The sequence below is a fragment of the Balaenoptera acutorostrata genome, chromosome 6 (assembly GCF_949987535.1).
Source record: "Balaenoptera acutorostrata chromosome 6, mBalAcu1.1, whole genome shotgun sequence".
Lineage (NCBI taxonomy): Eukaryota > Metazoa > Chordata > Mammalia > Artiodactyla > Balaenopteridae > Balaenoptera > Balaenoptera acutorostrata.
In genome coordinates this window covers 73,220,517-73,243,784 of record NC_080069.1, presented here as the reverse complement: position 1 = coordinate 73,243,784, position 23,268 = coordinate 73,220,517, and the positions used below count along the sequence as shown (strand labels likewise).

At 46.4% G+C, this 23,268-nt stretch overlaps 1 protein-coding gene across 1 annotated transcript; it reads left to right on the top strand.

Moving 5' to 3' along the window:
• The first annotated feature begins 3,487 nt into the window (after positions 1-3,487).
• DMRT3 (doublesex and mab-3 related transcription factor 3) lies at positions 3,488-18,053 on the top strand. Its single transcript, XM_007182305.2, has 2 exons — positions 3,488-4,230; positions 16,495-18,053. The coding sequence occupies exons 1-2, from the start codon at positions 3,771-3,773 to the stop codon at positions 17,457-17,459; spliced, it is 1,425 nt and encodes a 474-aa protein (XP_007182367.2). The 5' UTR covers positions 3,488-3,770; the 3' UTR covers positions 17,460-18,053.
• The last annotated feature ends 5,215 nt before the right edge of the window (positions 18,054-23,268 follow it).

The following is a 23,268-nucleotide window of genomic DNA, read 5'->3' as shown; positions in this document are numbered from 1 at the left end:
CGGGGATGCCATGGGGGTGCACACGAGTCTCTCCCAAATGTGGAAGACAAGGGCATTATTGTCACACAAAAAAATCGATTCCTGGTGGCCCCAGCGCCTCGCTAGACATTTGTTCCCCCCTTTGGATGTGAAACTGGCCAATGAGTGATGCTGAGGAGGCACGGACAGGGTAAGAGCTTAAAAATTCATGCGTGGAGAGACGGAGCTCGTTTTCCTGCTTTAAAAGGGCTTTCTAAAAAATAAAAATAAGTAAAAGGGCTTTCTGCATGCCCCGGCCTCCAGTGTCACCGTGGTCGCGTTTTAAACAGCAGAATAGGAACCTTGACCTCCCCCTCCATGAGAGTCCAGCAAAGCAGAAAATTTCCTGATGTATTATACATCCGGGACAATATGAAACTGTCCTTTTGATTAAGTGTTGATTGTGGTCATGAGCAGCGTCCAGTCAGGACATCTTCGGTTTCTCAGCACCGGCACCTGCACTCCAACTTATACGTACATACATATATATATTGTGTGTGCGTCAAGAGAAAGCGAACCACACATGCACACTATCTTTCACCCTTTTGCTGTTAATACGTATCACAATTCTATCCAGTTAATTGTGGTTTGAACACACACGTGCACACACACACACACACACACCCCACCCAGAGCAGAATGAGAGTGGATCCGGTCGAGTGAGGTTACACTTACTTATAATCCTCCCCCCTCCCTTTCCAGTTTCTTTGATGATTTTTCCCATAAGTGTACAAGCCGCTGGGACTTAGTAGAAGCAGGCTGCTCCTCCTAAATGTGATTCGGACCATATGCTTTCTACATTCATCCCCGCTCCGGCTTTTCTTCTCCGCACTAACTGCTAACGCGTTATAGTCACCTTGAAATTTCCTCTGCTATTTTCCAATTAAAAGCTTAATAGCCCTGGAAACGGAGTTCATGTGGTGAAGTTTACCATAGCCCCTTGTTCTGAAAGGCTTTCTGCTGGGATCCCATTATGTGCTTGAATAAACCCTTTCTGCAAACAGAAATGGGACTCTGGGTTGTCAGGTGTTGGGTTACAATAGACTTTGAGGCAGGGGACATTTTACCAACATAAATACAAACCTGTCCCTATAGGGAGATGTTGTCAAATACTGGGTTATGGAAAACATTCCCATCAAATATGAGAAAAGGATTATTGCGCTATATCAAATGAGTATTTAGATCTCAGCCCCCAATGTGCACTGGAGTGAAACGGGGCCCCGGTACCAAATAATGCAAGAATGCCTGAGTGGCAAAGGGATAGGGTGGCTAGGTGACGGAGGGAGGAGAGTGGGTCGCCTTGGTAGTGGAAATGTCCCCCAAACCTGGTGCAGAGCTCTGCTGCTTTCCTTTAAAAAATTTCTTTACTCCCAAGTTCCTTATACTCCCTGGTTTCCCTGACCATTTGGAGAAAATCGGGAGAAATTTGGCTTTGAAAAAAGTCTGTGGTCCCCGCATTCCCAAGAGACCTGGAGATTTCAGCGCGAGAGTTCCCAGATTCAGTGTCTTTCTAGGCTCTCTATGTCTCTCCTTAAGTGAAGTGACTCGCTGTCAACTCCCCACTTCAGGGCCTCTGGCCCACGGGGCTGCAGGTCACCTAGGCCTCCAGTTTGGAGAGTTTATGAAGTTCCTCCCAGTTGTAGTGTTTTTAAGGTTTGTTTTCTGCGTGAAGTTTGGGAGGAGAGATCCATGAGGCGGTGGGTAAGGGGCAAGACTAAGGGGTCTGTTCCCGAAGCAGCTTTGGAGGCAGGCCTCCCAGCGTTAGCCCTCTCGGGCTAGGGTTTCCTTCTCGCTCCCTACTAGGTCCGCAGGTTTGAAATGGGGGAGGTGGGGGGCAGTCAAGGGCCTCGAGGGAAACACACACAAGCAGGTTCCCTTTTTAACCTGCTCCCCTCCGGGAATCACCCTTCTAAGCGGAGGGCTGGCTGCTAGAACGCCTGGTGCTACTTGAGTTCACAGCAAACACAGTGGGACGTTTTCGGGTTGCTTGTTTGCTTCCAGGGCAGTGCAGAGAAAAGCTGGGAGGACAAGGGCAGCTGTGCCGCCGAACGGTTGGCCACTGCAGCAAACTCGTCTACGCTCCGGTTTCGCATTCCATTCGCCCGGACCGCCAAGAGCTGAGTTCAGAGTGCGCTGTCTGGAGCTTGCCGACAGACGGCTCGGGGACTGCATTCTACCCACTTCGCACTGAGCCATTGTGCTACCCTGCGTCGCTGTAACCACCTGCTTTTTATTTTTGTTTTCTTGCATTGCGGGGGAGACTCCGTGCATTTGTGGTGGTAGTCTGCCTTAGGCCAAATCGGTACTCTTAGGGGACTAGAAACACGCAAACAACTGTTTAAACTAAGTTTTATGCAGTCATCTTGTGCAAGGGCTCTCCCCCACTCCTACCCAAAGACACTGGGGGGGTATGTGGCCCCATCCCTTGCCATAACTAGATTACTGAGTCCGTGGGCATTTGAATTGGGGGACGCGAGACGTTTAATCGCTCAAATGCCGTTGGGCAGGGGGGAGATCATATGCGGTAACTTTGGGGGCGCTAGCGTCGTTCCTGCGTCCGCTCTCTTAAAGTTTAGACCCAGTACTTAAGCAAATCGCCCATAAGAGCTCTTCCCGGCTTTTCAGGACAGAGACTTTTAAAAATTAAAACGTGGGGAGGAGGGTAGAGAAATAAACTCTGCACCAGAGAGAGAGGACAGTTTTTTCCTTTGAAATAGGCTGCAAAATGGGTCGTCATCCTTGGGCCAGCAGGTTTTCAAAATCATTCATTTTCTTCTACAGCAGCAAAAGAAAAAAATGTTGCAAAAGGAAATAAAGAAAGCCAACATTTCTCGAACGAATTCCAATGCCCTGCCCCCAACTCCTCCCGCCAGTGGCCGCGGGGCCTGGCTCCCCCAACTTAAAACCCTCTCGGCTCACTCCGGGAACCGAGTGCACCCGCAAGGCTCTGGTAGGCTCCGATTCTCGCGTAGCCGTGTTTCTGTGGCCAAGTGTGGGAATGAAAGCGGCCTTGGGCTCGGTGCCGCTAAATCAGGCCTGGAGGGAGGGCAAGAGAGCGAAGGGCACCTCCACCCTCACCCGCGCTGGTCCTCCCTTCCCCGCCCGCGTGCACCGCCGCGTCCCGGAGCGCCGCAGTCCCGCCCGCCGCGGGCAGGGGAAGCGCAGAGAGCTTGGAGGAGGGGGCCTTGAGCGCCCCCGTGAGAGTGGCCCGACGGCGGATGGCGAGGAAGGTGAAGTGCAGGGACTCGAAGGGCGCGAGCGGAAAGGAAGGAGGCAGGCGTGGAGTGGGGTGGGGAGTGCAAGGAGACCTGGACCTCGAAGGTGGGGGTGGCGGTGGGAGGGAGGAGGAGTGGGGGGAGGGCGGCGGAGGAAGTGCCGGGCCCGGCCTGCGCGCGCGGGAGCTGCAGACAAGCTGGCTCAGACCTTTATCAGAGCTCTCGCCGGCTCCTGGCAGCCGCCGCAGCGCCTCGGCGAGGGAGGACGTGCCGGCCAAAGCAGCGGCAGGCGGAGACGCGACCGGCGTGAGATTGGTGGAGCGCCAGTCGGGAGGCTGAGGCTGTGAGCGCCGCGGGAGCCGTAAACACGGCTGCAGCCCCTCCGGCCACCCCGGAGCGCACGCGGCCGCGGGGACTGCTGGACCAAAGACTGCGCCGCGTGGAGGCCGCCCCTGAGCGGGCCTCCCAGCCACGTCGTCCAGCGCCCCCTGACTCGCTCCCGCCGCCAGCCCGCCAGCTCTTCCGGGAGCCCGGGGCATGAACGGCTACGGCTCTCCCTACCTGTACATGGGCGGCCCGGTGTCGCAGCCGCCGCGGGCGCCCTTGCAGCGCACGCCCAAGTGCGCGCGCTGCCGCAACCACGGCGTGCTGTCCTGGCTCAAGGGCCACAAACGCTACTGCCGCTTCAAAGACTGCACCTGTGAGAAGTGCATCCTTATCATCGAGCGGCAGCGGGTCATGGCGGCGCAGGTAGCGCTGCGCAGGCAGCAGGCCAACGAGAGCCTCGAGAGCCTCATCCCCGACTCGCTGCGCGCCCTGCCGGGACCCCCGCCGCCGGGAGACGCCACCTCTGCCCCGCCGCCGCCGACCTCGCAGCCGTCTCAGCCACCGCCGCCGCCGCCGCCGCGCCCCGCTGTGGAGTTGGCTGCTGCCGCCGCGCTGCGCTGGGCCGCCGAGCCCCAGCCTGGGGCGCTGCAGGCGCAGCTCGCCAAGCCAGGTAAGAGCAGCTGTGGTGCCGGGCCGGGCCCCGCGCGTGGGCGAAAACACTTCGAAGCGGCTATTGCGGCTTTGGCTGGGAGGCTCGGAGGCGAGTTTTTGGGAAGATGGCCCGGCCCGGCCTTACGCCCCAACTCCAGCCGAGCCGGTCCTTACTCTCTCGGCAGAAGCGATCTTCAGTCTGGACCCGGCGAGGTAGGAGGTGAACCGAGGCGCCCACGGGAAAGGCGCCTCGGGCTCGCCAAGTGCCTTCCCCAGGTTAAAGGGGAACGGGTAAATAAAGAGGTCGAGACAGGACCAAATTAAAATCTACATGGGCACACACACCACCGTGCGTCCGGGCTTTCTTGCCGCGGGCTTTAGAGGGCCTCGCATTTGGAGGTTGGGATGGGTAGGTGCAAGGAAGGAGCCAAGGCCCAAGGCTTGGATGACTCTGGGTGTTTTTTCTCGGCCCCCGGGGAATTTGAGCGAACCTGAAGCCTTTCTAGTAGTCTACTGTGGTCTCCAGCCTCTTGCAGTCTGTTGAAAGAAGCCCTATTTATAAGCAATAGTAAACAAGGGCCAGAAAGGCCTCCAAACTGATAGTGGGGACTCAGAATCTAGTGCGCCCAGAGTCAACCAACTCCTTTTGCAGAATTGCTCAGGTCCTTTAACACCATTCCGCAGGCAGCCCTCAGCAGTCTCTGTGGTTTTAAAGGAGCAAACAAAATTTGACCTACAGTGAGGAAGGCCAGCCTTGGAGAGTGCTTTCCCCAGTTCTAGGTGGGCCTGGGCCTCCTCCTGTCCTCTCCTCTCCCCTCTCCTCCTCTGCTGTGCTTTAGAGAGCATGGGTCTGCCCTGAGCCCTGGAGGTGGGCAGATTCCTCCCCTCACCTTTCCATCCGGTTCCCTCCTTCAGGCCTCCAAAGCCTTGCAAGCCCCAGTGGAGCCTTTCCTCCTGGAGAATGTCTAGTTTACCATCCTGCCCAGCCCAAGGGCTCCTTTGATTTTTAGCTCTTAGAATTCTGTGGACAGGTGTTTGGTCTTTCCCTTTCACTGGGGCAGATGTACAAAGGAAAAAAGCCTGTCTTCTCAGGGAGGGGGTTGAGGGGTATGCTGGAATTCAGAGATGGAAGGCCCTGTAAGGCCCAAAGCCCTCCTGTGGGTGGAACTAATGGTAGAGCTTCTGCCTACCCCCAGTCTCCCCCCACCCCAAAAAAGACTGTACCTGTGGCTCTTGGAGAGAGGCTTTCAGGAGCACTGCACTGCTGTGTGGAGCCAGGAAACGTTTGGGGTGAGCTGGTAGGCACCCTGGCAGGTGCAGTCCTGCTGCCCTGTTGCTCAGTTATGCTCTCCAGACCTGAAGCTCTGAGAACATCTTATGGGAAGAGCAGAACTGGGTATTTTAAGGACAGAAGTGAGTTTACTGAACATGGATTTTGTGGATGTTTAATCCAAGGTAGAATATAAGCATTTCCCTGAGAAATGTCTGCCCACTCCCAGTTGACTCTCTTTTGTCAGTGTGATCTCTTCATATTTATATATTTGTCACAGAGGAATAGGAGGGGGGCGGGGAAAGAACATTCTTTTTGTTTTTCTCCTTTAAGTTACAGCAGGTAACTAGGAGAGTTTTGTCTCAGTTCTCCATGCCAGTAACTTTTCTTAACCTTTCCATTTCCAGTTTCTCTGTCTCCATTTCCCCCAACACTAGGGCAGGAGTTTTGAGTTTGTGACAGTGGTAGCATCTTGCAGTGGCCACCTGCCCAGCAGCACCCTTGTAATAGTGCTTTGGGTTCTGGGGTCCCTGTCCAAGAGGGGATTCTTTGCACATTGTGTGCTGTTCTAACCATTCTTTGGGATAGCCAGAGTTCATGGTTTCTAAAGAGTCACAAAACCAAAAATAACCCTGGGAGGCGGGGAGTGAGGGGCAGGCAGAAAGGCCAAGCAGCAGCAGCAGTAGCAGAAGGATACATGCTTGGGAAGAATAGGAGAGGGAGACTGCAACTGGACAAACCAGACCTGGTGCTCTCTCTTTTACTCAGAACTAAGTATTCTGGGATGACCTGAGCCTTTCAAAATGAAAACAAGTAATTGCAAAGGAGAATAGGATCTACCACTAGAAAAGGTCAGAGTGATGGCTTTGGGGGACTAAGCTATCAGGGATCAAATGCTCAGGTCCTAATGCATACCTTGCACATTTATTTATGTAACTTTTGTTTTCTTCTTTCAATTGGTTCGACCCCATAATTCCATTCAACACCAACAAAAAGCCAGTCACCAATCCGATGTTGGCGAGAGAGGGCAGGAAAGGAATAGATAATTGTTTTCCATTAGGAAGGCAAGTATACAAGTGGATCAGTTCTGTGCAATGCTTTGTACAGAGAAAGCCCATTTGGGTTTTAAGTTAGGGAAAACTGCCTGGATGGGACTGTATGTATTTTTCCTTTTTGGCAGTTGCTCTTATGACGTATTTGTATGTAACATACCATGCATATTGAGAAGCTTGTCAGATATGGTCCTGGGCAAGTAGCTCACTACGTAGAGAAGTAAATGAAGCTCTGTTTGAATGGTAGTAAGTTACATGTACAGTAAGTTCACAGACCATTAGGAATCTCTAAATATCTGCTGGTGATGTATGGAGATTTGTTTCTTTGTGATTTCAGTGTCAAAAACATGGTTGGTCGCTTTAGTACATAGCTGTGGAGACATTTGCTTTTTTTGTTGGCTCCAAATCCAAGTGCACAAACACACAGAGTCTTTCCTCCTCTCCAGAAATCCTTGTGAAAAGTACATGCCCTAGAGAAGGGAATGTTTGCTGGGCACCGCTGGAGGAAAAAACACCCAGTTCAGGGAGCAACATAATACCAAGACTCAGTTTTGTAGGTGGAAGAAATTTCTTTCCCAAATTCTGCTTCCGATTCTTTAAAGGAACAGGGATTGTTTTATCTAACAGTGTATCATGTTTAACATCCCTTTTAATGTGGAGGTGGTTGTAAGGAGAATTTTCATATTCTCAGGTTACTCTAGCAATGGATTAAAGCTTTTTTTTTTTTTTTCCCCGTTTTGGGTGTACATTTCCCCTGCTCCTAGATTATCATATACGACTGGCCTGGAATTATTAGATTTTGATTGAGCCCCAAATTCTAGTCTAAGTTCCTTTAAATCTATCCTATTGATTCGTTTCTCTTTCATTTCCTCTTCACTCCCCCCTCCTTCCCGTCAGGAAAATACCTTGGGAAGCCTGAACACCTTTCAGCTCTTAAGAGTATCTGAGTCAGCAGCCTCAACCAGCCAAGCCAGCCTTTCAGGACCTGGGCTGTAGAGCTGAGGAAAGTTAGGGGTCACGACCAAGGTGAGAGGCTGAAGTTACATTCCTCTGTTTGGCTCCCTCCCCCACACCCTACTCTTCCTCCAGGAGAGTGGCCTGGGTCTCCTCAGGCTGCCAGAGGAAAGGGCTGCGGCTACAGATTCTTCCTAGGTTTACATCTGCCATCAAAATAAATACGTAAACAAGTTGTGTAAAAATTTCTTAAAGGAAAAGAAATCTAAAACATCATATTTGATTAGGAGTAAGAGAGCAGGATTAACTAGGAAAGTAGCGTCTCCTTTCTTGTTTATTTCTCCTGAAATGGAGAGAACAAGAGACCTATAGGAAGGGAAGTTGGGAGATTTTGGAAAACTGCCTTTATTTGATTTTACCTCCTGTCCAGCACCTCCTAGCATCTTTATGCTTGCTCCGGGCTTTTCAGCTCCAGCTTGATGAGGTCCTGTCTGGTCAGCTTCCTAGTTTTACATTTTACTTTAATTTTTAAAAAAAGAGACACGCACCTGCATGGATAATGAGTGTTGCCAGAACAGCGGTCCAGGCCAGGATGGGAAATTCTCTGCGACTAGAGGCTGAAGCAAAGGAAAAGTGGGAGAGACCTCGGAGTCACTCATGAAGGGTAGCTACGAATTTAAAACAGGGTCTGGGTATTTCAGAGGCTTTGATTTGGGCCGAGGGGCCTGACTCAGAGTTGCATTTTAAAAAGCAAAAACCAACCAAACGAAAAGGAAGAAGCGAGACCGTACTGGTCTCCTCCTAAACCTTACCCCCGGGCTGGCTCTGGAGGGCGGACGCAGGACTGCTCACAGCTCCGGGCCTTTCCCACCGGCGCCCAGCGAGTTGCCGAGTTGCCGACCGGCTCCTTGGGCCCCGGCGCAGCCGAGATCGCAGCGAGTGGAAGTGCGGGGCGGCGGCTCAGGGACCCCGGGCCGGGTCAGGGATGGATGGGACGCCGGGAGAAGCCCGTGCGGTGGCAGCCGCGCGCTCGCGGCTCCCCTGCGGCCGCCGTGGACCACTGTCCCCTTGCACCCAATCCTCGCGGCACCGCCGCTGCGGCGGCGGCTCCTTCCACTCGCGCTCAGCCCCGCGGGCTGGGTTAGACCCCGCCTGCTTCGGTTGGTTGCCAGATTTAGCAAACAACCTGCAAATAAACACAGAAAAAGGGATATCAAATATTGCACGGGGCACACTTGTACTGAAACACTGTGATCTTTTGCTAAGCGCAGGTTTAACTGGGCATCCTGCTATTTTGTCTGGCAACCCTAGGCCTCCGGGGCGGGCCCAGCCCTGAAGTCCTCGGGGCGCCCCTCGGGGTGGGCGTAGCTCTGGCGGGTCTCCCAGCCTCTTTCTCCCTGTGGAGCCCGAGCCGCCCCCGGCCGGCGCGGAGAGGCGCTGGTGTCCATCTTGCGGATCTGAGCTCAGGGTGGACAGGAAAATGGGAGCGTTTTCCACGTCTCGGAACCACAGAGTTCCGCTGCCATCCAGGACAGAACCTCCCCCCACCTAACACACCCCTCTGGGTTATAAATCTGGCGGATAGCCGTGCTCTCGATTTACACAACCAACTCTTCTTTTCCCTGATGGATGAACTCCCGGGTTTAAAAGATTACAGTAATCACAGGAGGACAGTGTAAATCGAATCTGATAGCAATAACTTTCGGGGAAGGTCAGGCTCAAGTGAAATGTTACCAAGCAACAGGCATTTTGTTTGCAAAATACAATCAAAGACCATTGATGAGAAATTCTTTGCTGCAGCCAGTCGGCACTTTCAGCTAACAGCTTTACAGAGGGAAAGGGAGTAAATCTTCATAAATCAACGTCCCTGGAGGACTTAGAGCCCCTTTCTGGAAATGCTGGACTTCTTCCTGACAGAAAGGCAGGCAGAACCCAGTGAAAACCTACGTGCCTGCCTGCTTCTCCTTTCCCTTTCTTTGCCTCTTCCGTTTCTCCAGCTTTCCTCCTTTCTTTAGCTTTTTAACCTGTTGCGGCCCCTCAGCCATTAGTCACTCGGGTCCCTGGACCCCCATGTCTAGTGTGATGTGACTCTGGTGGCACAGTGGGCCTTGCACTGGGGTTTACATGGGCGCTGGTGGCAGAGGTTGGGGCCTGAGTGGTGGAACACTGGTCATCGCGGGCCCATCACTTTGGGATCCTGTCACATCACCCCCAAGAGTCCCCCATGGCTTTAGTGAGTCACTGCAAACTACTGTTCTCTGAAGAAACTAAGGGGAAACTAAAACATAACTAGGTGGTTTTTTGTTTTTTGTTTTTTGCATTTTATTATACAGTTAAACAGGTATAAAAAATAAGCACAATCAACTACTGAATAACAATATTATGGAAAACTTAACATTCAGAACATCGGTTTTCTACCGAATCTCTCATCTCTTTTGATTGCAGTGACTGGGCAGACTTAAATTTTACAAAGCTGGGATCAGTGTTCTGCTTGTTTTCCCCGCTAAGTATCACTTGTTTAGTTCAGTAGATGTTCCATTCATAGTCTTTATATGTGAATGTTTATGGCAACATTCCCTCCCATGAATACAGCAGTCTGCCCAGCTGCTGGCCTTTGGGTTACTTGCCGTGTTTCAATATAAAATACAACTCACTGCACAGGTAACTTGGGAAGTTTGCAAAATATTCATTAGTAAACTGTAAGCCTCTCAGTAGCCAAGAGGCAAATGTTTTGATCATCTCTGTGTAATCTTACCTAGCACAGTGCATGGGCACATAGTGAAAGATTTAATGATATTTGTTAAATAGGTGGATGAATAAGTAGCCAGTTGCATTTTTATAACTACCAAACACACTTGTAGATTTATAGGTAATTTCCCTCCTCCTTCTTGGAAAGTGTTCCTTTCAGAGTCAAGAAAGGGGTCAAAACTAAATTTTTGCAGGATTTACAAAGTCCACAGTTGCAATCCATACTTCCTTAAGTCTAGCCCTTTCTATATCAATGTCCCCCCAAATATTGGTCCCCAGGAATCATCTTGATTTCTTCATATGTTATTAAGCCAGTGTCATTAATGATTTTAAAAAAGCAAACATGACTATGTATTTTTAGTTTTCACAAGGTCCCACCCCCCAGCCCCCGGAGGAAAAGGAAAGATTTTAGACTGACGTTCATTCCCTGCTGTATGTTGGGTTTTCACCCATTCACTTTTTTAGGATTCAGCATTTCTAGTGCGAGATAAGGATAACAGAACGTGTACAAAGCATGTCTCCTGTTTGAATTCTGACTGGGCAGGGGTCTTTTCTGGAAGCCCCATCCAGCTGGGGCTCTTCCTGGCCATTGCTATAAGATTTGTGTACTTTGAAAACGACCCATCAGGGAACAGTTATTGAGAGGTATGTTCCCCAAAGCTCAAGTGAACAGATGAGGGTGTGACAGTCCATGTTTCAAAACGCGTGACATGATTTCAAAAGGAAAAAAAAAAATGTCCAGTGACTTTTGCACTAGGAAGCAGCGCTCTCTATGCCAGTGCTTTCGTGTATTTATTCTGGAGGTATGCTATATTTTATTTTCGTAGGTAGAAAGAATGGATAAGACCCCCACACCTAAGTGAGGAAGATACTCATCTTCATGTCACGAACAGAATGTTTTGCATATGTGGCAGGCTTCCTCAAAACCTTTCAGATAAATACTTAGGACTTTTTTTTTTTAAACTTCATTTTCATATGAAAAAAATCCACTGAAGAAAGTTAAAATTTGCAAACTGTAATTTTAGATTGGAAGTCACTTTTCTGTGGGTGTTCATTTTCTCTCCTTAAAGCCTTGTAGCTATCTTATGGCATAGATACATTGGGAAGTTGGTAGCATTGTTTTCCATAGAAAAAGTGTCCTTCTCAATGGAGTATCTACTTTTTCAAAAAAAAAAAAATCTTTACCCTTGTGAAGAGTTTATTTCAGGGATGGCTGTGAGTGTTTCTACATCATAAAAAATACGAAATTGAAGAGTGAACATCCAGTAAGATTTTTAAAATATCTAGATGTTTAGCTTTAAAAATAGATTATATCACTTTCAGTAACTGGTTTGTAATATCAGACGAGAGTGATTTCTTTCTACTTTTAGTCTAGTCGTTTTTGGCTTTTGGCACCTATATACTAGGAGTAAAAATATTATCAATTGAAATATATTCTTACTCTTTAATGTTCTAGGAATTAGGGTGTCAGTTTCAAGAAGAAAGAGGTTAAAACATTTGGGGAGTATTTCCTTTTTCATCTTGCTACTTGGCAGTTTCACATTTCTATATCTGGAAAGGCCTTTGTGTTTTAAACCAACAGGAATAATTTGTAAAGTTCATTTAGGGAAAAATCTACAGATGTAAAGAAACACCTGTTATTAAATTACGCTTTATCATTGGGCCCAAAACTCACCCTCTATAATTACTTGTGAAAGTCTGTATTTATGACAATAATTTACAATACTTCTAGTTTAGGCACAACAATACAACCAGTACTTGACACCATAAATTTGCAGGGCTCGTATGTTCTGACCCTTAGAAATAATTGCTGGGTAAGGAGTTATTCTTGGTACAAGGTGAAAGGCTAGTCTTCCCTTGCCCGGTTCTGAATCCCCAACAGCCTTGGATGTTGTCTGGGTTTCTGCTTACCCGGCACCCCTTAGCAGGATGTTATGCGTTGCTCAGATGTGTGGACACCATGGGTGTGTCCCACTCACTGCTTCATTCAATGGCTTCTGTCTCCCCTTTGAGTACAGTATAAACAGTGCTGAACTCAGTTGGTTGGAATGTTCTGAATTTGTAGATTTGATTCCTGTGACATCCGGTTAGATTTTCTCACTTTTTGGCCATAGCCTGCCCACCCCTTCGGAGAGGCTGATCAGCCCAGAAATCTGCAGAGAGAAAGTGTGAATGAATCAGCACAATCCACTACACTCTTGAGAAGTCACCAGAAGCTCTTGCTGCACTGGGGATGTCACAGTGGCAGGTGCAAAGGGTAGCACAAGAAAATATGAAAGAGGCCTCATGCAGTCTAGGGGTTCACAGTTGGTGAACAAGCTGCCAGTCATAGAAGATTCTACTGTGGCCTGTTCTGCAGATCAGGAAAATAGGTTCAAAAGTTAAATTTTGTATTGTCTGATTTATAGTCCTGCCGTCCAATATCCAGTTGATTGGGACAGTATGTCCTTTACCATCTTGAAAAAAATACTACATTTTCATAATGGTAGATATGTCAGATTAGCCAGAACATCATTTCTTAGTTCCCTTTTGGCTAAACTTCTGCCCTTTGAATCACTTTCTTCTGGCGTCTAAAGCATTCTGTGGAAGACTAAACTTGGTAATAGAGCTCGAAGCATTTTCCCCAAATGTCTTCGGTGTTTGCAGCTCATCCAGAGTGGGGAAAAGTTACCTTTTAAAATGGGAAGGTATTTTTAGGTTCACACATTTCTTTTAAAAATATCACAATCAGAGCTTTTTAGCTGTACTTACATATCTTTTTGTTTCCTAGAAAAACCAGTTGTTCCTTGCTTTAAAAAAAAAAAAAAAACAACAACCCACCATCCCCTGTATTGCTATGATACTGTGTATCATATTTCTTTCACTTTTTCATTGTGGTAAAATATACATAACATAAAATTTACTATTTTAACCTTTTCTTAGGGACACAATATAGTGGCTTTAAGTATTTTCACAATGTTGTGTGGCCATCACCACTTTCCATTTTCAGAACTTTTTCATCATCCCTAACTGAAACTCAGTACCCATTAGACAGTAAGTCCCCCTTACCCCCTGCCCTAGCCCCTGGTAATACCATTTTACTTTCTGTCACTATGAGTTTGCCTATTCTAGGTACGTTATATAAGTGGAATCATAGAATATTTGTCCTTTTGTGTCTGCCTTATTTCACTTAGCGTGATTCATCCACATTGTAGCATGTGTGAGAACTTCATTCCTTTTTGAGGCTGAATAATATTCCATTATATGAATGGACCACATGTTGTTTATCCATTCATCCATCTTTTATGGACACTTGGTTGCTTCCACTCTTTGGCTCTTGTGGATAATGCTGCTATGAACATTCGTGTTCCACGTGTGCATATTTGCTGCTTAGCAAATTCTGCCTGGTTGTGTTTGCTTCCCCCCTTGCACATGCGTCTTATTTTCCCAACTTGGTAATAAATTTCACGAGTTAGGGGCCAGTCTTATACCTCCTGGTATTTTCCACCCTTTATTCTGTTTTCCTCAGTGTCTTGCAGGTTACAGCAATACAAGTACTTGATACTGACAATAATAGATAATGAAAGCTAAAGAAATAAGAAAATTGTTTAGAGGAGTACAGTACTTAAAACATTATTTTATGTCCATATTTTCCCCAGGAGAGTATTTGACTTGTTTCCCCAAGCTCCACTGAGCAGGGGCCAAGATCCAGTTGTGTGTTGAGATCAGTGCTGAGTTAACATACTGTCACTGTCCGCTTATCGTCAAGTGTTTAACGATAGAGTAACACCAAGAGGCAGGTGCGGGGTCCTGAGTCAGGAAAATGTAGGCAGGTCTAGCTGATTAGAATATGAAGTTATGGAAGCTTTTTTGTTGCTGTTTTTCTTGTTGGGATCAAGGACAAATACCACATTAACCCAGTGGGTGAAAACTGGGATTCCAGTCCTAGGAAGTTGCAGGAGAGGATATGTCACATTTCTCTTGCAAAAATAGGTGTTTTGTGCATATCCCAGAGTTGTTACAGAAAGCAAAAATGGCTTCATGTGTGTGGGCTGCAAATGATCCCCACATGGACACTTGATATTTTGTACTGGAAAAAGAAGCAGTGTACGTAAAATGCAAATTTGGGACAACTACGAATTTGTATCAGATTTATAACTGAAAGCTTCACTGATATAGTTTAAGAATTTCTTAAAGTATTTATTTATGCCTAGGACATATTTATTGCTTTGTGAAGAATCAAAGTTTTGTTTTTCAATTATAATTAAGGTACATCGCATATTAGAGGAATGCTCATAAATGGGCCTTTAAGGCTTTTTATTTATTTATTTATTTATTTATTTAATAATAAAGGGGTATTTTTTTTTTTTTTTTTAGAAATTCACGTTCTTTTATTTATTTATTTATGACTGTGTTGGGTCTTCATTTCTGTGTGAGGGCTTTCTCTAGTTGTGGCAAGTGGGGACCACTCTTCATCTCGGTGCGCGGGCCTCTCACCATCGCGGCCTCTCTTGTTGCGGAGCACAGGCTCCAGACGCGCAGGCTCAGTAACTGTGGCTCACGGGCCCAGTTGCTCCGTGGCATGTGAGATCTTCCCAGACCAGGGCTCGAACCCGTGTCCCCTGCATTGGCAGGCAGATTCTCAACCACTGCGCCACCAGGGAAGCCCTTTTTATTTATTTTTAAAAATAAATTTATTTTCTTTATTTCTGGCTGTGTTGGGTCTTCGTTGCGGTGCGCGGGCTTCTCATTGCGGTGGCTTCTTGTGTTGCGGAGCACGGGCTGTAGGTGTGCGGGCTCAGTAGTTGTGGCTCACGGGCTCCAGAGCGCAGGCTCAGTAGTTGTGGCACACGGGCTTAGTTGCTCCGCAGCATGTGGGATCTTCCCGGCCCAGGGATCAAACCTATGTCCCCTGCATTGGCAGGTGGATTCTTAACCACTGCACCACCAGGGAAGTCCCTGTTTAAGCGTTTTAAAATAAACAACAACAAATAGGAGGAGATGAATTTTAGAAGCTGCTTTGATGAAATTTCACCAGCTGGCTATCTACACATAATCAGGTGTGCCCACAGGGAAGGCGACAATGAGGCTATTCAGGCAGGGCAGTGGATAAAAATCCACTCGCATATAGCTTGTTAATAAAGAATATGTTTCTTTATTATTAAGGTCTCTTAGAACCTACTTCTGCAAGCAGACCAGTCTTACTTATTTACTTCTTCCTTCCTTCCTTCCTTCCTTCCTTCCTTTCTGCCTGTTTAACACCGTAATACTAGCCCTTGTGTGTGTGGGGGTGATGTGTTAGGTCAGAATGTTAAATTTGCAACTGGTTTACTTCACAGCAAATCTCTGCTTTATTTGGGAAGCTTTTTGTTTTGTTTCTCTCTTCTTTTAATATAGTTCAGGAAGGTATCTTGAAGTTCTCTCCATGAACTTTACTAATGAAACAGTTCATGAAAACCTGTCTGCTTCTTGCAGCCCAGGTCCTGGAGTTATGGATGCACTGCTTCACTGATGGCTCTTGCTCCCTGACAGTTTCACAAGCCTCCTCCAACCATTTCCTTCTTTCTCTCCGCAGCCTGTCCCACATCCAGATTTCACAGCTGGTTTTGTTTGCCCTCTAGTGCGGGTTACAGGCAACCAAGTCTGCCAGGACCTTGAGTGGGCTTTTAAGAAAAATTTCAATGTATAGAGGCTGCCCGTTTCACTCTGGCAATCATATCGACTAGTTATTGTACATGGTATCCTGATGAAACATACTGAGGACTAGTTCACAAGACATTTGACACAAAATCTGCCTATGGGAAAATGGATTTAAAATATTAAAATTTCCCATGGGTATATGCGTCGTGCACCAGCTGTTAATGTCCTTGAATGACACCGCCACCTCATTTGCAGAAGGGGGCCAGAAGACAAGCCTGAGTTCATTTTCCTGTTCTTCCCTGATGGTGTTTATCCCCAGCCTGGCCCCTATTTAGATTGTTAGTGCTAGACAGCCACATCTGTGGTTGTAGGTATCGTGTTTCCGTTCTGTGTTGAAGGCAAGCTTCCCTGCACACACCATTCTGAGAAATCACTCCGATTTCTAGATCTTTATTGTCAGGTATTTTTTTCCCATTTGCCAGTGACACAGTTTGGATATTTTTAAGGCTTGCAGTATGTTATAACCCACAGGGAAGCAGTTCCCCTTCCAGAAAGCCCATGTAGGACCCTCTCCTGAGCACATCTGTTCCCCTTTACACACACCAGGAAAGGATTAACCCAGCTGTTCTCTGCTTTTCAGATTTGACTGAAGAACGACTCGGGGACAACAGCACAGCGGACACCACTGAGACCTTCAGCGACAAAGACACGGACCAGAGGAGCTCCCCGGACGTGGCCAAAAGTAAGGGCTGCTTCACGCCGGAGAGCCCCGAGATAGTGTCGGTGGACGAAGGGGGGTACGCGGTCCAGAAGAACGGAGGCAGCTCCGAGAGCCGACCCGAGAGCCCCAAGTACCCCGGGGAGCAGAATCACCTCCTGATCGAGGGCCCCTCGGGGACCGTGTCTCTGCCCTTCAGCCTGAAAGCCAATAGACCGCCCCTGGAAGTGTTAAAAAAAATATTCCCCAACCAGAAGCCCACGGTGCTGGAGCTGATCCTGAAGGGCTGCGGGGGCGACCTGGTGAGCGCCGTGGAGGTCCTGCTGTCCAGCCGCTCCTCCAGCTTGGCCGCGGACCGAACTGCGGCAGAGCCCGAGGCCCTGGTGCTGCCCTCCAACGGGCACATCTTCGAACACACCTTGAGCTCCTACCCCATCTCCTCTTCCAAATGGTCCGTGGGCTCGGCCTTCAGAGTCCCAGACACGTTGAGGTTTTCCGCCGACTCCAGTAACGTGGTCCCCAACCCCCTGGCCGTGCCCCTGCAGCACCCGTTCCCCCAGCCCCCCCGGTACCCTCTGATGCTGAGGAATACTTTGGCGAGAAACCAGTCGAGCCCCTTTCTGCCCAACGATGTCACCCTGTGGAACACCATGACGTTGCAGCAACAGTACCAGCTGAGGTCCCAGTACGTCAGCCCTTTCCCCACTAACTCTACCAGCGTCTTCAGAAGCTCACCTGTCCTCCCTGCCCGCGTCCCTGAAGACCCTCGGATCCCCATCCCTGACGATGGGTGTCCCATCGTGTCAAAGCAGTCCATTTACACCGAGGACGACTACGACGAGAGGTCTGACTCCTCAGACTCTAGAATACTCAACACATCATCTTAAAGTGTTACCCGATGGGTGGTGACCAGGTGACATTTTCTGTGCATTTGAACCCTGGCCCGCCCTTGAGGAGAGGCCACATCCTGTGTATACCTTTTCCTTCTGTTTCACAAAGTGACTGTGCTTGATTCTATACCTTAGCAATAAAAACATAACTTATTTAATTTCTTGCACTTCACTGGAAAATGCCAAATAGCTCTGCTCTGTGGCTTTAGTGCTGAATGTTCGTTGTAAAAGAGAATAGTCTTGGGAAAGCCTTGGGCCCGTGGAAGATTTATTTGGGGATGTAGAGCTGAAGGTCAGCCTTGCCCCTAAACTCAGCCTGGAATGTTCAATAAAATAGTATACTTGAATGAAATTTTGTAAAAGAGGATTCCTTAGGATATGTGAAACCTAAAGGCAGTGGTTCAGTTGCAAACGGACTATAAACAGGGACCTTATACTCTTATGCTAAAAATCCTTCTTGCATTTTAAAGAGAGACTGCACTTAATAGTGTGAACTGCTCACATGCTTATTTAAGCTTGGACAGTTTTCAGAGACAAACTCCATTAAGAATTATTCTTTTCACATGGCTGAATGGAAACGTGTAATGTCAATGTCAGTGTAAAGCCAATCACAGCTGTGAACTGCATGAAATGTATTGTGAAATGAACACAAGATTAAGCTTTGTCAGGTTAATGTAGCATGCTAAGGACTCTAGAAAAAAAATAAACTAAGGAGATGATCTTGGTTTATGTCATTTCTACTTGTGGAAAGAGGATCTCTAAAAATAGAAACTTGCTATAAAAGCTACTTACCAGTGTATGGATCAAGGCTTCAGTTAAATGCGATATCCCTTGAGAAATATGAATGGCAAAGTTTGGGCGCTACGTTCAGAAAGACAGAATTTATTTTTCAAGAATAGAGTTAATTCAGTCCCTCCATCCGTTTATTTGTTTCTTCAACAGATAATTATTGAGTGCCTACTACGTGTAAGAGGATGCTCTTTGTATGTTATTGTCCGAGTTACCTGCCCATGAGTCCAAGACAGCAGGGATTATATGATGGAGAATCTCATTAAAAACAAAGTAAAAATGAAAAAATCTACAGTGTGGAAAGTAAGCAAAGTGCATAGCACGGTACCTGACGCAGAGAAAGTACTCCATCAATGAGAGCAATTACTCCTATTAAGTTCAGTATATACTCCTATTTGCATTCAGGATGAAGAAGTGGATTCCCTCATTCTAACTTGGAGAAGATGCCATTCTGTTTTTGGGGGATGACCACAACAAAACTTTGGAAAACAGGGCTTTTCCCCTTCATTTAAAAAGCATTCTGGGGGGCTGCTGTATATGGCAAACTTCTTGCTCAGATATTTTTTAAAGTGAGTTTTAGAACAATAATGTGCAGTGGTGCCCACACCAACCACTTCTTACTCCTTTCTTCAGAATGCTGGAGAGGAAAGATGACTGCCCAGGTCAGACAATAAACTTATGAATGTGGAAGGGAAAGAAAATAAGCGAAAGCCTCTACATGACAAGGATGCAGAGAGAGGTCCCAGCACAAGAATAAGTCTCGAAGGGATCTTCATTCTGGGAGGAAGAAGGGCAAATCCTCTTGGCCTGAGATGCTCCTCCCTCAATGGGAACAGGAGCTGATGTCGGCTGCCCACCACCCTTGCATGGGTCCCAGGAGGAAAACATATTTAAAACAAACAAACAAATCTCATTTTTATTTCTACTGGGCACCTTTGGAATGAGAAATCATTGAGGGGAAAAATTCCTTATATTAGTTGGACTAATGTGTATTTAGTTGACATGGTTACATACCAGAGTGTTTAAAAGTAAATATAATTTGTTGTTAAGGTTATATTTTAGTGAGGGGCTGGAGAGGAGAATAATGTGACCCCTGATTCTAAAAATACATGTCCAGGACATTTTATATGGTAGTGATGGGCTTATGTCTGGGCCTACCTAGCAAAAATGTATTTTCAAAGGTATCTTCAAAAGTTTTGTCTATATTTATCTAACAAGCAACAATGATAACAGATTCCATATGAGATGACAGTGCTATAAAATCTGTCATGTCTTCAGGTTGAGTGACCTGGATTGAGCAAAACGGCTTAAGATATGGTATCCTGACAGCTTGATTTTGCCCACAGATCATCAAAGTCCTTGCCCTCTTTTTCCAATGGCCAGCAAAATGGAACTGCCTATAAGACAGCTTATTCCTGGGCTACTGCAGGTATGTTTGATCCTCAGTGTACTTCTGAAGCAAGATATGTTTGTTTCGGTGCGGTAAGTGTGGTACGGGGTCAGAGGGAGAAATTGGTGGTTAAGATCCTATGTCCTGCTTCCTGCATGCAGTTTTGCTTCCTCTGCAGTCCTGACAGCTGAGGCCCCTCTGGTTAAAGTGGCAAAACCTCTTAGATTCTAGCTCAGCTCTCAAAGGCCATCCTGCTACGGTTGGCATGTAAGAATTCAAGGGAAATGAACACGCCTCTGCCCATGGGCACTCAGTCACTCTTTCACAGGAAACTCAACATGTGGATGAAAAGAGAAAAACAACATCAACCAGTTCCTAGTTAAATCCCATCTGTCACACAAAATACCTGGGTCCTTGGCTGTACACTTGCGGTTGAGTCAGGCCAGGCTTATAGAAAGTTAATTCCTATTAAACCCCAGTGCCCCTTTCCCCTGCTAGTCTTACAGTAAATGCTTTGTTCATCTTTGATGTGATGGCGGGTGGGCTGGTCGTGTTGTCCTGCAGCAGTTTGTCTCAAAGTGTGGTCCAGGCACCTGATACTTAATCTCTAGGTTCCTGGGCCCCACTTGTTGAGTTCAGAATCCCTGTAGCCTAAGCTCCTACATTTTTACCATCCTCTCCAGGTAATTCTTTTTTTTTTTTAAATTAATTAATTTATTATTTATTTTTAGCTGCATTGGGTCTTTGTTGCTGTGCACGGGCTTCCTCTAGTTGTGGCGAAGGGGGGCTACTCTCATTGCGGTGCGCGGGCTTCTCATTGTGGTGGCTTCTCTTGTTGCAGAGCATGGGCTCTAGGTGCGTGGGCTTCAGTAATTGTGGCACGTGGGCTCAGTAGTTGTGGCTCGCGGGTTCTAGAGCACAGGCTCAGTAGTTGTGGCGCACGGGCTTAGTTGCTCCACGGCATGTGGGATCTTCCCGGACCAGGGATCGAACCCGCGTCCCCTGCATTGGCAGGCGGATTCTTAACCACTGCGCCACCAGGGAAGTCCCTCCAGGTAATTCTTAAACTCACTAAGATTTGAGATCTGCCTCAGTCTGCATCACATCCTTAGGTTTCCTTCTTAGACCTATGCCAAGTAAAAGAGCTGAGGGATACAAACTGTGATGCTGGGAATTTCAAGATCCCCATTCCACTCACATCTGCTTTCCTGCGGCAAGAGTAAACTTCACTGTGTACGCGGTCTTAGTTCATGCCCTAGAGCCAGTTCAAATAATGGTAGTGTCAGTGTTAATGATTAGATCGAGTACACATTTGGGATCAGAAATGCCTGTTTCTGGAAACTTGGGTTGGTAAAGGACCAGATATTAGCATAAACATGCTATCCTTTCCCCAAAGGGGACTGCTGCCAGTTTTTCAGTTGTTCCGTGATTCCTGGCTTACTCGTGACACCTGGAAATAGGTTTTGCCCTGGAGCTTTGAGTTCTAAGAAATATCAACAAACCTTCCCCTTTCTCCAGCTTTATTGAGATATAATTGACATGTAGCATTGTTAAAGATGTATAATGTGATGATTTGATATATGTATATGTTGCAAAATGATTACCATAATAAGGTTAGTTAACACATCCATAACCTCACATAATTACTCTTTTTTTGTGGTTTAAATCTGTTCTCTCAGCAACTTTCAAGTATACAATACAGTATTGTTAACCGTAATCACCATACATTAGATCCCCAGAACTTATTCATCTTGTAATTGGAAGTTTGTACACTTTGGCCAACATCTCCTCATTTCCCCCACCCTTTAGCCCCTGGCAACCACCAGTCTACTCTCTGTTTCTATGAGTTTGGCTTTTTTAGATTCCACATATAAGTGAGATCATATAGTACTTGTCTTTTTGTGACTGTCTTATTTCACTTAGGATGTAACATTTTCTTGATCTATTCACGCATTGATGGACACTTAGGTTGTTTCCATATGTTGTGAATAATGCTGCAATGTACATGGAGTGCAGATATCTCTTTGAGATAGTGTTTTCATTTTCTTTGGATATATTCCCAGAATTGGAATTGTTGAATCATATGGTAGTTCTATTTTTAATTTTTTGAGGAACCTCCATACTGTTCTCCGTAGTGGCTGCACCAATTTACATTCTCACCAACAGTGCAAGAGGGTTCCCTTTTCTCCACACCCTCTCCAGCACTTATCTCTTGTCTTTTTGGTAATAACCATTCTAACAGGTGTGAGGCGATATCTCATTGTGAAATATCAACAGTTTTTTTTTCTGTTTCTTGTTTTTATTTTTGGTTTTGTTTTGTACTTTTTAGAGGCATCATTTCACTTGATTTTATTCTGCTGTCCATGTTTAACATTAGCTACAGGTGATAATATAATCTGAGTATAAAGCAGTAAGTTTTTCAAAAGAGATGTTGCTCTTAACTGAATTTTTTTCAGTGAATAAGAGTGAGTTTAAAATAGACTTACAAACATGCCAGTCCTGCAGAAGAAAAAAATTAACGTAGTAATTTGCTGTATACTTCCATAATTCCATAGTGGAATCTCCAGAAATAATATGTAGAAACAGAAGTTAATTGTAAGTGAATTTCAGTTGCTGGCTCCCACATGTGTTTTAAAGTTGCTATATAACATCTGGGCTAGATTGCAGGAAACACACAGTGAAAAGTAGAAGCATTTCTATTATATCTGTATTATCTCAACACTCTTGATGATGGGAAAGCCAGAAGTAGTTTCACGACCGTCTTGAGAAGCAAGGCATTTGTTAACCAGGTGTATGGCTGTGGTTGAAGTTAATAGAAGAGCAACCTGGAAAGGGGGATAGGTACCAGGGAAAAGGGGCAGTGATTGTAGACCTCTGGTCTAGGCTCTTACAGTTAATTGGCCAGCTTCTAAGAGCCTAAGAACACTTATAATTTATGAAAAGAATAGGACCAGAGGAGGGGATGTGCAGTGTAGCAGTCATATATTATGGGGTTTGCTCTTCAGGGACTCATGTTTCAGGGTTCCCAGGTTGCCCTGTGGCTGGATCTGTGGGAGATGATGGTAGGGGAGGCATCTGGGAACATTTGTTGGGTGCCCAGAAAACAGGCACTGACTGCATTTGAACTGACATATTTGAAAAATGAACTTGATTTCATTGCATACTGTTTCAGTGATTCATTCTTTATATGTGCATTTACTCAGCAGAAGTGAGTTCAAAATAAGATGGATGCTAAATTTATATGTTAATTTTAATATTGAAGCTATCCTGTATTTGAAGAATAAGATCAATGCGTCAATTTCATTTCCTATGTGGTACTGAATGTTGTCATTACTGGGGGAAAAAATCATTTCCGAAGGCATCCTGCCCAAATTCCAACCTTAGAGGGCAAGAGGAGTCTTAGAAGAGGCAATTTTGCCTTTTGCTGATGTTCTTTTCAGTGATATGCTTCATTGTTCCCACAGTGTCATTTACTATTTCGGTGTGAAGGGTAAATAGCAAGGGTAGTGGTTTTTTCTTACATTACAATGGAGTTTATTTACTAATTGGATTCTGAGCATTTGCTAGGGTTGTTTGGCTGTGTCAAGAGTTTCATATATCCCACGGGCAAAGCTACTGGACTTAACC